The sequence below is a fragment of the Pyrgilauda ruficollis genome, unplaced genomic scaffold (genome assembly GCF_017590135.1).
Source record: "Pyrgilauda ruficollis isolate IOZ18807 unplaced genomic scaffold, ASM1759013v1 scaffold56, whole genome shotgun sequence".
Taxonomy (NCBI): Eukaryota; Metazoa; Chordata; class Aves; order Passeriformes; family Passeridae; genus Pyrgilauda; species Pyrgilauda ruficollis.
The window spans coordinates 870,982-886,182 of record NW_024527266.1 but is presented as its reverse complement, the minus strand read 5'-3'; the positions used below and the strand labels follow the sequence as shown (position 1 = coordinate 886,182).

Genomic DNA, 15,201 nt, shown 5'->3' with positions numbered 1-15,201 from the left:
CCCCTGGGATGGGCATTGGCTTCACTCATTCACCTGTGGTGAATCCTGTAGAGCCACCAAATTACAGCCCAAAAATTCAGTGTTTGCCCAGATGGATGCATCCCAAGCACTTTCCCCAGTCTCTATGGCAGTGAATAGGCTGACTTTTCTCCTCTACCCCACAGAGCTCACTTTTTGTAAGTCTGTGGAGAGTGGGTCTTCTCTGCCAGGGTTGCTGGGCTTTCCACTTTCTTCATTCTGGAGGGAAAACTGGTGTCCAGGGTAGAGGGGAAGGGAGTACAACTACCAAGTGACACAGCATGAATTTCTGCTATCATTATAAATATTTATTAACAGGTCCTGTAAAAAATGAGGAAGATGCTGAAGATTTGCTGTTCTCTCCTCCTCTTAAGTTTGCTCAGTGAGCAACTGAATGCCAGTCCTGGACTCAAAGTGAGGATCACCCAGAAGGGGCTGGAGTATGGTATGTGTGATGTTCTCATCAAGAGCTGCTAGTGGCATTGAATACTGATATGACAAAGGAAAGAGGGCAGTGGGAGTAAATGACTCCATGGGAGGCTATAAAGGAAAGTTTAAGAGCACAACAGAGCAAAGTCAGTAAGCTGCTTGACAGCATTGTCCATCATATCGGGGTTCATCTGACCTCAGATATTGAATCAGTTAGTTCAGCTCTTGCCATGACTTGGAGTGAGACCTGAAATAGCACTGCCATGTCTCAAGTGAGATGCCACCTTCTTGCTCATTCTGTGTCCATCACATTTCCTAAGCCAGAAACACATAACTAAACTCCCAGGCACTACCAAAGGCAACTGAACTGATCATTGTTTTCCTGTAGCCAAGGAGGTTGGGCTGGAAATCCTGAAACAGAATATGGAGAAGGAGCATTTCCCTGATTTGACTGGCCATGAGAAATTTGGGCTTGGTAATGTCAAATACAACATCTCAAGGTAAGTATTCTCTCTGGGGGCAAATTGTGTTTGACTGAAATTTGAATCTTGTTTTGTGTTTGTTTTGACCTATTAAATACATTTTTTAAAAATCTTTTCTCTCCCTTTTCTCTCTCATGCTCTAGGATACATGTTACTGCTGTTGAATTACCCAGTGCTTCCATCTCCCTCCTACCAAGGTCTGGGATAAAACTGGTGATTGGAAATGCTTCTCTAACCATCGATATGAACTGGAACATAAGGACCTGGATGTTGTATGTACAGCTTTGCATGTTCTGGGGTTTTTTTCTTGATGGATAATACAAAAATGCAAATTTTAGGTTATTTTTGTGACCCCTTTAAAGGTGCTCTTTATCAGCTGGCAGCAGTAACCCAGGAGCACAGACTGGTGCTTCTGACAGGTCTGCTGGTGGGAGACAGCCCCTGCACCCTCAGACATCAGCACTGATAAAGAGCCCATGGCTGAGAAGCACTGCTGCAAATAGCACAGGACTGCTGCTCTAGCTGAATGCTGTCATTGTCCAGCCTGCCAGCTAATGACACATTTAGAAGAACTGTAGTGTGGTGTATCACAGTCCAGTATAATAAACCCTCATAGTGCAGTCACACTATTAGAAACCCTCTGTTATGCCACCAAGAGATACAGTTCAAAAGCTGGTGGAAAACGGATGAGCAAATGGCAATAACCTTAGAGCAGTCTCCACACCTTCCTAGTTCCAGGCTGTTTCAGAGGAAAGAAATTCCTCTTCCCCTCATTACCTATATTGCTAAACTGGCTGAATTACAGCAGTCTCTAACCTGCACTTCTGCCAGGGACGGCAGGGCTGCATGCAGGGGGAAGGGACCTGGGAGCTGAGGGGGGTGACACAGCAGGAGTCACAGTGCCCAGGACCAGCCATGGGTCCACATCACCAGGCAATTCCATAGAGAAGAGGTGGGGTTTTTTTTCAGTTTTTATTTATTTTCACTTGATGCAGCAAAGACAGTGGAAGAGGCACAGTGCACATTTCAAAAGTGTTCGTTACCGCAATCTTTTCAACACCCCTGGACAATGCAGGCCCCACGTCAATAGCCCTCACCAGCTGCCGAACAACTTCTGGTGATGTAGATATCAAGCTGAATGGGAAAACTGGGTAAGTGGAAGAGATCTGCATAAACACTCTCACAAAATAACTGTCAATGAATGGCACAGAGACAGCTTTACAAATTAGGGCACACAGAACTGCTTTTAGGCATCATAAGGCACCACAGGTGAGAACTGGGGCCCCAATACATTATTAAAATGGTCAACATAGATATTTGTCCTTGTATTTACACACAGTAGAAGAGAAAGACAGTATCAAACAACCCCTTGTTCTTCTTCAGCACTTTCAAACTTCTGCTCTAATCTTCAACTCTAGGTAGGAGTTACAAGGTTGTACTATGCTTCACTCTTCCTACTCACAGTGCTATCAAAATTGAACAGAACCAGACTGGCTGTTAAGCCTCTGGACACAGCCCCATGAAACAGTATCTCATTATTGTCTTGTATTTCTCTCACTGTCTCAATACCACTCTTGTCACCTGTTTGGGAGGTTGGTTTTCTTTGTTTATTTTTACTTGTTTTGGAAGTTCCTAGTGCAGAGACTATTTTGTACATATAAGATGGTGGTCCTCTGAATAAATCCATGTTTTATAAATTTTAATTAACCCAGGCTGAGATGCATAGTGCTGAAATTATCATCTTTTAAATGGCAGCTCTCTGACAGTTTTTACATTTCAAAAAGCTCTCATGTGTACTAGAATATCACACTAAGAGGCCATTAAATTCATGTTCTGCAGAGATATGATTTCCTCTTAATGACCATAGTACTTGACCCATTAATTGCCTTCTTCCTTCCCTCCAGCTTCCTGCATAACTTCTTTATCAAGTATCTGAAGAAACCCATTCACAGGAGCTTGGTCACTAATGTAAGCCTTTCACATTGTGTAGGGGAGGGGTGTAAGCAGGATAGCATTCAAAAGTCAGTGCTGTGAATTTGGCAAAGGAAGAATTAGAAAAATAATCCTGTAATAGTCCTATTCTGGTCTGATCAGCACAGTCATCATTTTGCCAGCCAGAAATTATTCCAGATAAAGTGACAGGTTCATAGCCAAGATACTGACACAGCTATGTTCAACCAAGGCAGCAGTAGGGATGGAAAATGTAGTTATTTTTCCATTCCAATGCAGAATAAGTCCCTGCCTGTGTACCTACAGGCATCCTGGGGCTTGGGTCATTTTTATGCTTGGCAGACAAAACATATACTGGGCAACACATAGAGAAATTATAGTATACCAACTGATAGTATGACATTTCAACTTCATTGTAGCAAAGGGGTGAGTAGTTCTGGTGACAGCCTGCCCAGGGTCACTGAGAGGAAACAGAGATTGAGATGGTTGTCATTCCGTCCAGGGATTTACAGTTGGACTCACTGATCTTAAGGGTCTTTTCCAACCTAAATGATTCCACGATTCTGAGATCTCTCCTGTGACATCGGTATGAGATCTGTCCTTGCACTATTTAAGGCTGTGGTTTTGTCACCCCCACCAGGCTGCCTCTGGAAACTTCCCTCTTTCTTGCAGCTCTGACATACAACACGCTTGCATTGCACCAAGCACAAACCTTGGGGATACAGTTCGCTGAAGAGAAGCCAGATTAGGTGCTTGGATAAACAAATGCTGCAATGTGTGTCATGCAGTAGAAAGATCTGCTAGCACACATGTAAGAGTGCTTATACGTGCATGCTAATCAGGCCATAACTTGAGTGTGCTTTTATGGTAGTCATGTCCCAATATCAGAGCTGGGATCCAGTTGATAGATGGAGACCTGCGACCACCGAATGGTGAGTCATCAGTGAAACCTCTTCCTTCTGCTTTCTCTCTTCTGATCAGTGAAATTCTGCCCCTTCCTTTACAGCAGCTGCTTAGCAATGCCTCCAGGAGTGGTATCAGTCCCTCTGCTCCATCTGCTCCCTTGCATACAGAACCACAGTTAACTAAAGGCTGGGCTACTTGAGTAAGAAATATGTGTTTCTAAGAGCCAAGGACTTGGTAAACAATTCTCAACTTGCAAGTGTGGCAGTGTGCACTTCTGTTGTGAGAAATGCCACTTAGAGGCCACACAGTACTGATGCTGAGGCAGTTTTCCTTTACCATGCTCCAAGTCCTCCTGCACACACAGTGCTTTACAAGCTGAAGCCTGTTCTCCTAGCCTGACTGGAAATTAAGTTTTCCTTGCCTATTTGTCAGACTTGGCAGAGACAAAATGAAAAAGTTCCTTTGCAGAAACCTTCTCACTTGAACCACTTTGCATTAGATTTGCAGGCATTTAAGACATCCGAAGTGTTGGTCAGATACCATGTGCCAAACACAGGTGTCTAAGCAGATCAGGCACCCTCCTTCTGGGAAAGTACTTGCAAGTTACAGATACTTGGAATGCTCTTAAAACTGCTTGACAAGAAATTCCAACACCTCCTTATGCCCTGAGGCACTGATATGGCCATCTCCTTTTTTGGAGTAGACCAAACTTACTTTCCACAATGAGAAACAATAGACAGACTAGAGAAGGTGGTTTACAGAAAGTCTCAGTAGAAACATCAAATCTTAGGTCACAATGCATATTAGGAGGTCCCTGGTTGTGTTTTTCCCTACTCTCTGGAATAATTTGTGTCATTCTCTTTCAGAAACTGACTTAGTTTTAAGTATGCATGAAATTATGTAATTGTAATTATGTATACATAAAATTATTTCTGTGGTTTTTGTAATATTCTGTGTCTTATCTACTACTCTTACAGCTGTAATGCAGATTGATGATTTGGCTGAAGTAGACTACTCCTTAAGTGGCTTGCCAGCAGTATTCCAACCATTCATTGACCTGGACATAAAGGTAGCTACCTGTAGAGCTGTTTGCCTACATTGCTGTGGGTTCCATTATTCTATGAGACACTTTGTAAGATGACCATGATTGTTGCTCTGAACATAAAGGCTCACCATTTGAGAAGACAGACACTTCAAAGCATTATTGCATTTGTTACAGTAATAATTTGTAACAATCCTGTTGTATGATGAATTATTTAAAAGCCACATCCTTTTCTTTAAACTGCTGTTGAACGGGTTGTAAAAAATAGAGTGCAGTTAAAGACTAAGCAAGATAGAAGGAAAGAGAAAGGGAAAGGAAAGAAAAAAAGTTATTAAACCTCATCCTTCTCTCACTGTTGATTAATAGCTGGGACTTCATTGTTCAGTAAGTCAGGGTAATATTTCTATACATGGGACTAACTAGATGTGTCTGCTGTCAGATGAGAGAGGAGAAGAAAGAGCAAGACTATCAGAGCAAGAATTAAACCCCTAGCTTCTTGAATGGGAAGGCAGAAGATCCTTTCAAAAGAATGGGAGCCCAGGGAATGCTGCTGAGTCTGTAGACTTGAAAGTTTATTTCAAATTAAGGAAAAAGTCTCTTTATGCACTGAAACTGAAATCTGACTAGTTCTTTATTCTAAAATTACTTCATTGTCATTCTGTATAAGGTGATTTGATTGAGAGTAGTTGTCATTATTATAGTATCTGCGATCCTTAATTAAGTTTAAGCTGCCTTGTGCTTGGTGCTCTACAAAGGCCGAATGAAAAGACAGTCTTGTCACAAAGATCCTATAAATTAAGTATTAAGAAAAGGACAACAGGGAAATAAGAGAGGGGGAAACAAAAAGGGACAAAAAGTTAGTATCTGCTTGTGTGGGAGATACTGGTCTCAGCATACCAGCTCTGCAGCTGCTGTCAAACTCTTCTAAGTATTGCAGCAGCTAGATTTTAAGCAGGGACTTAAGTCAGGCTAAAGATGTAAAATCATGGCTGTTCCAAGAGCTACTCTTCCACATATGTGGGGAAATATACAAAGACTGGTAATTCCAGCAAGTGAGGACTGAATGGAGAGGTCACCTACTGTGATTCAGCACTTTGTAAGCACTTTGATAGTTCTTAAAACAGGAACTAGATGAGAAAATAAAAACAGACAAAATACATTTGAGATTAAACAGAAACAGAACTAATAAAATGGGCATAAAAAACGTCAAACTTTAAATGTCTTCATCACTTTCAATCAGTTTATTGATTTACTTTTTTGTTTCTTCTGCATGCATTTGGAAGTATTAGATCTGCAAGGCTTGGCCAATATGATGGGTAATAAGCAGCAGTTCTCAGATTTAAATTCCTGGAGATGAGGAAAGGAGAAAGTAAGGCTTTTCAAAAAGGAGGACCACTAGTCATGTTCTTCATGCACTATTTAGACCCTTAATTTAGAGGGTGATCTGAGGTGGCAGACTGTCCTTGGTGACTAGTATTGCAAAAGACAGATCTTGGGCCTCATCTATGAAGATGTCCAAATGCTGGAACTTGCCTTCACCACCTGCTTGAAAGCACAAAGCCTTCAGGGTGTACTAAAAGCCTGCATGCTCATTTGTACACCAGATGAATAGCCAGGGCAAAGTCAAAGAAAGTAGCATTCTTTGTCTGCAGTCATGGTAAAGTTATATTTTGACTCTGCTTTTTTTATCTCTGACAATAACTTTTAGGGCGTAGTGTTCCCAGCTGGAAACTACACTGACTCTCCCTACGTGGCAGCTTCCTTCACAATCCCAGACCAAAGTGACTCCATGCTGTACCTTGCCTTCTCTGAGTATTTCTTTCAGACCTCCTCATTTGCTTACTACACCGCAGGGGCCTTCAACATGATCCTTGGAGAGGAGGTGAGCAGGACGCAGAAGAATGGGCTCAGAGTGGCTCAGTTAGGGCTTTGACCTGCCAGATGTCAATATGTGGCTGTATAAAGCTCTCAGTTGCTCTGTAGTCCTGAGACAGTAGATTATAAATACTAGGGTATTGTTATTCTCTTTTACTTATGCTCTATATAGATGCCTCAGGCCACAGCCAGGCATGCCAAGTTCCACTGAGCCAAGAACCAAATACTGCCAACGTTGTTACAAAAAGTAAGGGGTTTGTAGACCTGAGGCACAGCAAGGACAAGGGATCAGCTCTGGAGAATTTTGCAGCCTCAGTGGTTGCTTTCCAAGGGATCTTCTTAGAATGAAAGTACGACAGGGGCCTTGTAAGCAAAGCATATGTCAAAGCACAGCATCTGTGGCTTGAAGGCTGCCTGACTTGGCTAACCCAACTGCAGGAGGTTCAGCAAGTCCCAAAATCTATAGACTGCAGCCCAAACTATAATGATGTTAAGAATTTGCTTTCTGAGGGATTATTTTGGCATGTATTATTGGGAAGCTGCTTTAAGTATACCGAGTCTCTTAGGAATACTTCTGAGAGGAACAAAATCAAAGATTAATTGAAATGACTGTAATAATGCATTTAGAGAAAAGCTGACCATGAAGGTCAAATCTGGTAACTCATTTGTTTTCTCTTTTATTTTTTCCTTCAGACTTGCAGCTATTTTAATATAAACACAGAGATATTTAGCAGTATCATCCCTGAGGTGAGTATCATTACTTTCACGAAGTCTCAGGGAAGCCACGCGGTGTGGGTGTCAAGACACCTCACTACTGGTGTATCCCAAAGGGTTATAGGGCCAGCAGGGCTCCTGCCCTGGAGAAGCGGGCACACGTGTGCCTTGTAACAGCAGAGCAGATGGGCCTTGTCACTTCCCACCCCATGATGAGTTGAATTACTTGCACTGTTACCAAACATAATCCTGGCCCATAACCTTGCACATCAATCTTTTCTCTGGGCACTGTGCCCAAGCCACAGCTGTTCCTACCTAAAACCAGCTCCATGCAGGAAAAAGCTTCCAGTCATGAGTCCTGCTTTGAGAGACATCCAAGAGCGGTCTCAGCTCAGAAAAATCGCCTTTCTCCTCCCCAAAGCTGCATAATTCTCTTTACTTTGCTGCTGGCCTGTGACTGATGAGCAGAAAACCTGGGAAGGGACCACGTGCAGGAAAATGAGCTAACAGATGGACAGGAAACATTACATCCTATGGAACAGACAAGGCAGATGCACAGGATTTCTATTTATTCTAGGTGAAGGAGATGAATATAACAGGACAGAGAATATGAGCATGCATGGTTTCCACCAGCCACAGGATGAGAAACCAAACATGAGCAGAAGAACCCCTAGGCTATAAATGCCGAGGATGGGTGAAATCAGACTAATAGTTCAAAGTACTTCACATTCTTGTTTGCTTCCCAGATGTTATTAAGTTCCTTCCTCAGAAATATAAGAATTCTCCAAGGGTAGGCATGCATGATGTTCTCCATAAAATGCCATGAGCGTTGTCGTGAATATTCTACCCGCTCTGTTTTGAATATTGAACTTTGTTCATTGCCTGAAGAGTGAATAGGCTCACAAAGTGAGGCTCCTCTGAGGACAGTCCAGAGGAGGAACCCATCTCCTGAGATGGGTGAATTTCAAAGTGAATGACTCCTGAGCTCTTTTATTGTGTGACTAAATACCACATTCAGGGTCCATTTACCTCCTCTGTTCACAAGCAAGTATTCAATTTCTCTTGAAATAATGCAGAAAAATTTGTATCCCTCAAGTGGAAGGAACTTTTCACTGCATTCCTGAGTGGCCAATACTGTTAATTTAGCACCACAGAAAACCTTTATTTCCTGCTTACCTGAAAGAATCTTATGTTAACAGCTGTCCTTAACCTCAGCATAAGGAAATACTTAAAAATTATTGCTTCAAAAGTGAGAAAATGCAGTATTCTGATCCATTCTATGAGAAAAATGGGTTTTTTCTTTTTTTTTTTGTCTTTGAATACAGGTAGCTAAATATTCAGTTACACCCTACCCAGTGATGTTGAAGCTAATGTCTACTGAAATCCCTATCATCAGCTTACAGCAGGATTCCTTCACAGTAGAGATTCAGGGCTCTGTGGAGGTGTTGGCCATTCTGCCAGACTCAACCACCCGGTCTCTGTTCACACTAAACATAGTAAGTACAACAAACAAGGTGACTTTTAACTCAGGGTTAAATATGTTTATTCCTTCCTTCTTTTAAAACTCTGTACAAGAAACAAAGAAAATGCCAAATTTCTAGTACTTAAGCATGCAGATTCCCGTTAGTCACAGGTGTAGGCCTGACCTCAACTAACCTATAGGACATTTCTATTGCAAAGAACATTTTCCTACAGATGGACAAAAATCCCAACATATAGTGGCTCTGATTAAGTAAGGTTTTGTTCTCTGGAATGACAGTTCTGCAAGTGTGAGTCATGCCTCTTGGCATCTTGTTCATGGCTTTGATTAATGACATCTCATTACCCCCATTTCAGCTCTTGTCAGTGCCATTCAAATCAATAGACATTTACTGTGTGCAGCCTTACAATGAGAAAGCTGCATTTACCTAAAACAGCTTCCATGCATAACTGGAAAGATGGTATTTATGTATTTGTGACTAATTCACAGGAAGGGTCCTGGGGTTTTTTATGTTTGGTAATCCATGGTTTCTTTATTCTGCAGGCAGCCAACACCAGCATTTCTCTGAATATATTTGATCAGAAATTGGTGGGCTCGCTGTGTTTGAACAGGTAATCCAACCTGGGATGAAAAAGGTTTCCTTTGGAAAACAATGTTAGCAATCCCAACATTTGTAGTTTAGATATATGATCAGATAACTGTAAATATGTTTTGCTGGTAAATTCACCTGCATTAGATTGTCTTAATCTGGCAGCACTTGTACAGTTTAGAGGAGGCAGGAAGCTTCTCTCTGACAAGTGCAATGGCTCCAAGGGGGTTCCCACCAGTGAACTGCTGCAGGGAAGTTGTCTCACTAGACTTCCCTTCTTTTTACATCTACTCTCCCCTCTGAGCTAGATAAACTAAGCATACAGGGCAGTTTTGATGACCATAAGTTATCTGAAAGTTTCACTCATCACTTTCCAGCTGGCAAGATGTCATGGCTTTCTAGACAACCCGTGCCACTAAAGAATGTCAGTCCAGGGCACAGTAAAGAACCTGGGCCCCTGCAGGTCCCCTATGCAGATATTCTTATAGCAGACATTCACCAGCTGAAGTCCGGCAACCTGGAAGGCTCAGAAAGCTGGAAACCAGAGGCTAGGCCATTTACACATCTAACATGCCACATTTCATGGAGAAGAAGCTCCATATATCAGGACCTCACAACTGGGAATAGGGACTCCAATTTCATAAAAGTCCCTAAGAAGACACAGGGTTAAGAACATGCAGAGTTCATCAGGGCAGAGGGATGTTAAGAATTTAAGGAGGATAGTGCTGTTAGCATTTTCTGCAGTAATTTTCAAAGAGGAAAATTTAGAGCATGCTGGAAGCTGGCCTTGAGAACTCAGGTACTGGTGCTGAGGAAATCTTTTGTTGGATACAAGAGTAGCTTAGGGAATAAGTACTTCAATTTGGAAACAGAGGCAGTAGCAACAAAGCCGGCAGTGGCAACAAAGCCAGCAATAGCAGCAGCACCACACAATGAACAGATCCTTCCTTCCTGGTAAGACTCACATGAAAGCATTATGCAGATGTACCAAAATCTTTGGAAAATACCTGACACCCTACAAGTCCTTGGTAAAATCAATTGTCAGTAGGATTTCCAGAACAGCACAGAGGAGAAGCACACTCACATTGCTGGCTGCAGCCCTTCTAGCACACTCTTGCATGGATGCTCAGAAATGCTCCAAGAAAACCATAGCAGTATGCAGTGTGTAAGTACTTAAAAAAAAATCTCTGTACAGATGCTTCTTAAGGTCTGGAGCTCTACAGCATGACTGCACATGATTAGAATAACTGTGTTTATCTTTTCTTACTGACTCACCTTGTTTCACTTCATTCCTTCAGGATCCAGTTCTCCCTAGCTCACTCCAATGTTGGCACTTTTGAGGTAAGTGGGTAGTTGAAGCATATAGGAAATGCAAACTGAGAATATCAGTGATATCAAGGCTAAAGAGTAAGCAGCTGAATTTTATCAGTATTTCTAAATCATTTGGCTTCATTCCCAAGTGGCTCTCTTCCTGTCTTCTGGAAGCCATCTCTTTGTTCTGGACTTAAAAGTAAACTCTTTGGGGCAAGCTAGTGCTGTGCAAATGAGACATTCATGAAGAGATCTCTCAAATCATCAGGGTGAGACAGAGCAGAGCTGACCTGTAGCGGCAGAGCGCCATCCAATGGTCACAGGGATGGCTGAGGCACAGGCATTCCGCGGGTGCTCATCAAGGTGCTCAGAATTCTGGCAAGGAGGGGGAGTCAAGATATTTCCCTCAGATGCCTGAAATAGAGCAGTTGTAGCCTTGCAGGGGAAAACTCTGCCCCTACAGAGTCGTTTCATTCTCAATATACTCAATCAGTTCCGAGTAGCTGAGGAGAAAGGATTAAAACTGTTCTGGTCCTGCTTTGCTATTGGTGATAAATTATCTCACAAAAAAAAGCAAATAGACTGTTTTAAATTAAAATGTTGACCAAGCATAATGAAATACATTTGCATTTTGCATCTCACTTCCTTTGCATCCTTCCAAAACCTTAAGATCTGAAGTTCACTTGATCTTATGACTCTTTGAGACCAAAAGAGAACTGGAAGTTGACTAAGAGCCTACTAACTGTGCCCAGAATTAGGACACGACAGCTCTACCACCATCAGGAAATGGTGGCTAACTCAGTTTTCTTGTCTGTGGCAGGTCTTGCTTCTGGAGAACATCCTATCTTACATTTTACAGACTGAAGTAATTCCATCAGCTAATGGTAAGGCTGTATTTCAAAGCATCAGCTAAAAACCTTCCATCAGAATGGGTTATTCTAGGAACTTCTACTGACTTTCTGATTGAGTTGTCAGCTCCCATTACCTTGGAGTAGAAAGGTAAGTAATGCAGGCAGTAAGCAGTGGAAGGCAAAGATTGTAGGGGTGTAAGTGCTCCCTCTGACTGCTCTGCAAAAAGGGCAAACATTACTGGGAAAGTAAAAATTCATCTGCCTTCATCTCAGTCTAGGTGGTCCTGATGCATCAGGGAGAAAAGCAAAATCTCTGTCATCTGCACACCTGCCTGAGGCCACTATATGTGAAACATATTCCTTTTTATTAGACCAGAACAGAGCTTTTGCCTCTCATAAATCTTATTTAAGGCCCTGGAGGGAGATACAGCTTTGTGTCAGCCCTCTATACTGGGATGAACATCACCTTCTTTAGCTAATGGATACTAATGGGAACAGGTCCTAATGATAGTAGAACTGTATTAATTATCCCTCAGGGATCATTAGGGACAAATCACTCAGTATGTAATATGTTGAACATGAAATCCTTGGTTTGGCTGCAACGCTCTGTCAAAAGAGAAGCACTTGTAATTCTTTTTTCCCATTGCTAAATGATCATCTTAGCAACCTCCCAGGCTTGCTTGTGAAGACTAAGAGGCTAATTGTTATAAATGACCTACAAGTCTCTGGATAAACAGTGTTGTTGAAGGGCAGGTGTTTATTCTTTCTAATGCATACCTAAATCATTGTTTGTCTCTTTTTTTAAGCTAAACTGTCAAAAGGATTCCCTCTTCCCAATCTGGCTAATGTTACCTTCACAAGACCTCACATTACAATTGTACAGGTGAGATTTTGATACTTATGAAAGATTTTCCTTTATGAAAGGTTATCTCTCATTTTCCTTTTTTTTCTTTTTTTTTTTTTTTCTAGGCATTTATTCACTTTCTATAGTGCCAGAAATTTGCTGTGTTTGAGCTACTTAACTAGTAAAAATGGGCTTAAAATGAGATCTCTAACAATGGTAAAATTCTATTAGAAACAAATGTATCTTTCTTTGAGAGAAAAAGTTAGAACTGAATACATAACTATGGAGTGATCAAATGTACAACTTTTTCAGCCTTGCGAGTTGGAATTCAGTGTAAAATCGGGTTTGACATATTGTTCAAGTTTGGCCAATCACAGCAAACTCAAAAATTGAGTTATTACTATCTCACAGTCTTGTTGAATACTTGGAATATGAGAGGGAGGAGAATTCAGTTTTGTGCACCTAGGATGCCCGGATTTTGTTAATAATTGGTGATAATGACTGAGGCTAGTAGCCAAAAGTAGCTAGTGAGCTCTCAGAAAATATTTTTTTGCCTTCTGGTTATCCTTCTCCAAAACTAGCCCTTAGTTTGAGCATATAGAATGTTGCTAGGTAATCAGTCAGTACAAGGGCGTTGCTGACAAATGAATGCCCAGAAAATGAGTAAGCCTTCTGCATTTCTCCACTTGTTTAACAACTTCTCAGAGTTATTTTCAGTTTTTTCAAAGTTTTTCTTTGCAGAGACTCCTAAATCTTTGTTAGCAGTTAAGCACAAAACACAGCTCAGGAAAGGAAATGCAAAGGTTGTCTTTAATTGTTCTTTGCCTCCCACATACCTGGTTCCCTACAAAATATAATTGCTCTGAGACTGCTTTCACTGGCATTCATTTCCAACAGTCTTATAGACTAATTGTGAATTAAGGATTTTAATGATTCTGTGGTGCCCATTCCCGCCCCTCACATACTCTAAGCAGTCTTCTCATCAGTAACAAGAAATGAGAGACAACACAGAATTGCCATGCCCTACCAAAGTGAATGAGATTCCCATTTAAAGGCTAGAGATTAGAATTTCAATTTCCAGTCCCAGTCTAATGACTATGGTCAACAGGAAGAAAAACAATTCTTACTTTTCATAGACAGGCTGGATGTGCTTTGAGCTGCCTGATCTAGTGAAAGGTGTCCCTGCCCATGGCAGGGGAGTTGGAACTGGATGGTCTTTAGGGTCACTTCCAGCCCCAACCATTCTGTGATTCTGTGACTGTGATGATCTGCTCTCTGCAGGCTCATTGCTCTGTATGTGCTGACAGTGGGGGAAACTTTAAGGGCAAGTTTAGATTAAATGGCTAATTCTTAAGTGGCACAAATTAGGTAATCTCTTGTGGTGCTTGCCTAATTGCCTCAAGGCTCAGATGAACCTTCCTGAGTAGGCTGTACGATCTTTAGATTCCCTTCTGTCACTAACATGGTGCAAAGGGATAGCACCCAGGGAAAGATGGAGCCCTTTTGCGAAGTTCAAAGGACAGAGTTGAATAGTTACTTCCAAGACTCAGCTCTTCTCAGTAGATTTTTGGACTTTAAACACCGGGATCAATTTGAAATTAAGAATCCCCAAAACAACATGTTCATTTTAATTCATAGTATGTCCATGATTATTCTTCTCCCTGCAGGGATATGTGCTGATTTCGACTGATGTCCTATACAAACACTAAAGGAGAAGAGAGACCACGTGTTAAGCATGAACTTCAAATCAAGCCAATAATGTGACTCTGAAGACTAAACACTGTCCAGTTCTGCTGAAATGTTTAACTTGAACTCTGACAACCCCCATCCTGGCTGGGGGCAAGAGGGGGTGCTGGGAATCAAAAAAAGCTGATGGAGTGGTTAGCTGGTGTAATGGTGGTAACAAGCAGACACAAGGGAAAACATGTAACGCATGCTTGACGTTTATTTATTCTATCATTTAACCGATGCCAAAATGTTTTTAAGATTAATGACTCTTTTGAAATACACTTTTGTCCATACACTTCCAGAAGGATGCTGCCATCTCTTAAAATTTGGAAAAGTACATTGTCAAAATGCTGCTAGGGCAGATACAGCTGCTAATATGTTTCGACTCTAACAACCTTAAACACTTCCCTTCTGCACACCATGCATGAAGTAGGGAGTGAGCCCTCTCCAGAACTGTGGAACTGTCAGACTGGGAACTGTCCCAGTTACAATGGGAAGTAAAATCTTTGCAGTGTCTTAACATAAATCTTAAGATGCACAACAGGACCTGAGCCAGTGGCACTGCTACTCTCCATCTCTCCCGGTCACTCTTCAAATCCGTGTGCCTGTCATGTGCCCTCTTTAGTGCTGTTTAGCCAGGTTACATACATTTAACTCCTTCAGTGTTTCTGGGTAAGTCCTCTAAATCTAATTCTCTGACATCTTTGTCTGAATTGAAGGTTAGATACTTTTCTTACTTCGTTTGGCTATGGTGTCTTACCCTCTTTCTTTCTCCCCCTTTTTTCCCGGTACTTTGTTAGTGTGCAAACGTGAACACAGTTCTGCAGAGGGCCATGCCTGTCCTGCAATGCGTAGGAGCTTGTGCTTAGGCCAAAGCTGGACGGGAAGCCGGCCCTGGCCTCCCAAACACCGGTTTCCCTCACGCTGAGGAGCAGTCAGCCATGGCGGGCAGGCAGCTTCTGCCTGTCCGGGCCTGAGCGAG

At 41.9% G+C, this 15,201-nt stretch overlaps 1 protein-coding gene across 1 annotated transcript; it reads left to right on the top strand.

Moving 5' to 3' along the window:
- Positions 1-348: 348 nt before the first annotated feature.
- On the top strand, positions 349-14,200 carry BPIFC (BPI fold containing family C). The gene is made up of 15 exons (XM_041481693.1): positions 349-463; positions 836-947; positions 1,073-1,201; positions 1,925-2,080; positions 2,834-2,897; positions 3,751-3,811; positions 4,763-4,854; positions 6,536-6,709; positions 7,396-7,449; positions 8,742-8,912; positions 9,440-9,507; positions 10,784-10,826; positions 11,617-11,680; positions 12,454-12,530; positions 14,159-14,200. The coding sequence occupies exons 1-15, from the start codon at positions 349-351 to the stop codon at positions 14,198-14,200; spliced, it is 1,422 nt and encodes a 473-aa protein (XP_041337627.1).
- The last annotated feature ends 1,001 nt before the right edge of the window (positions 14,201-15,201 follow it).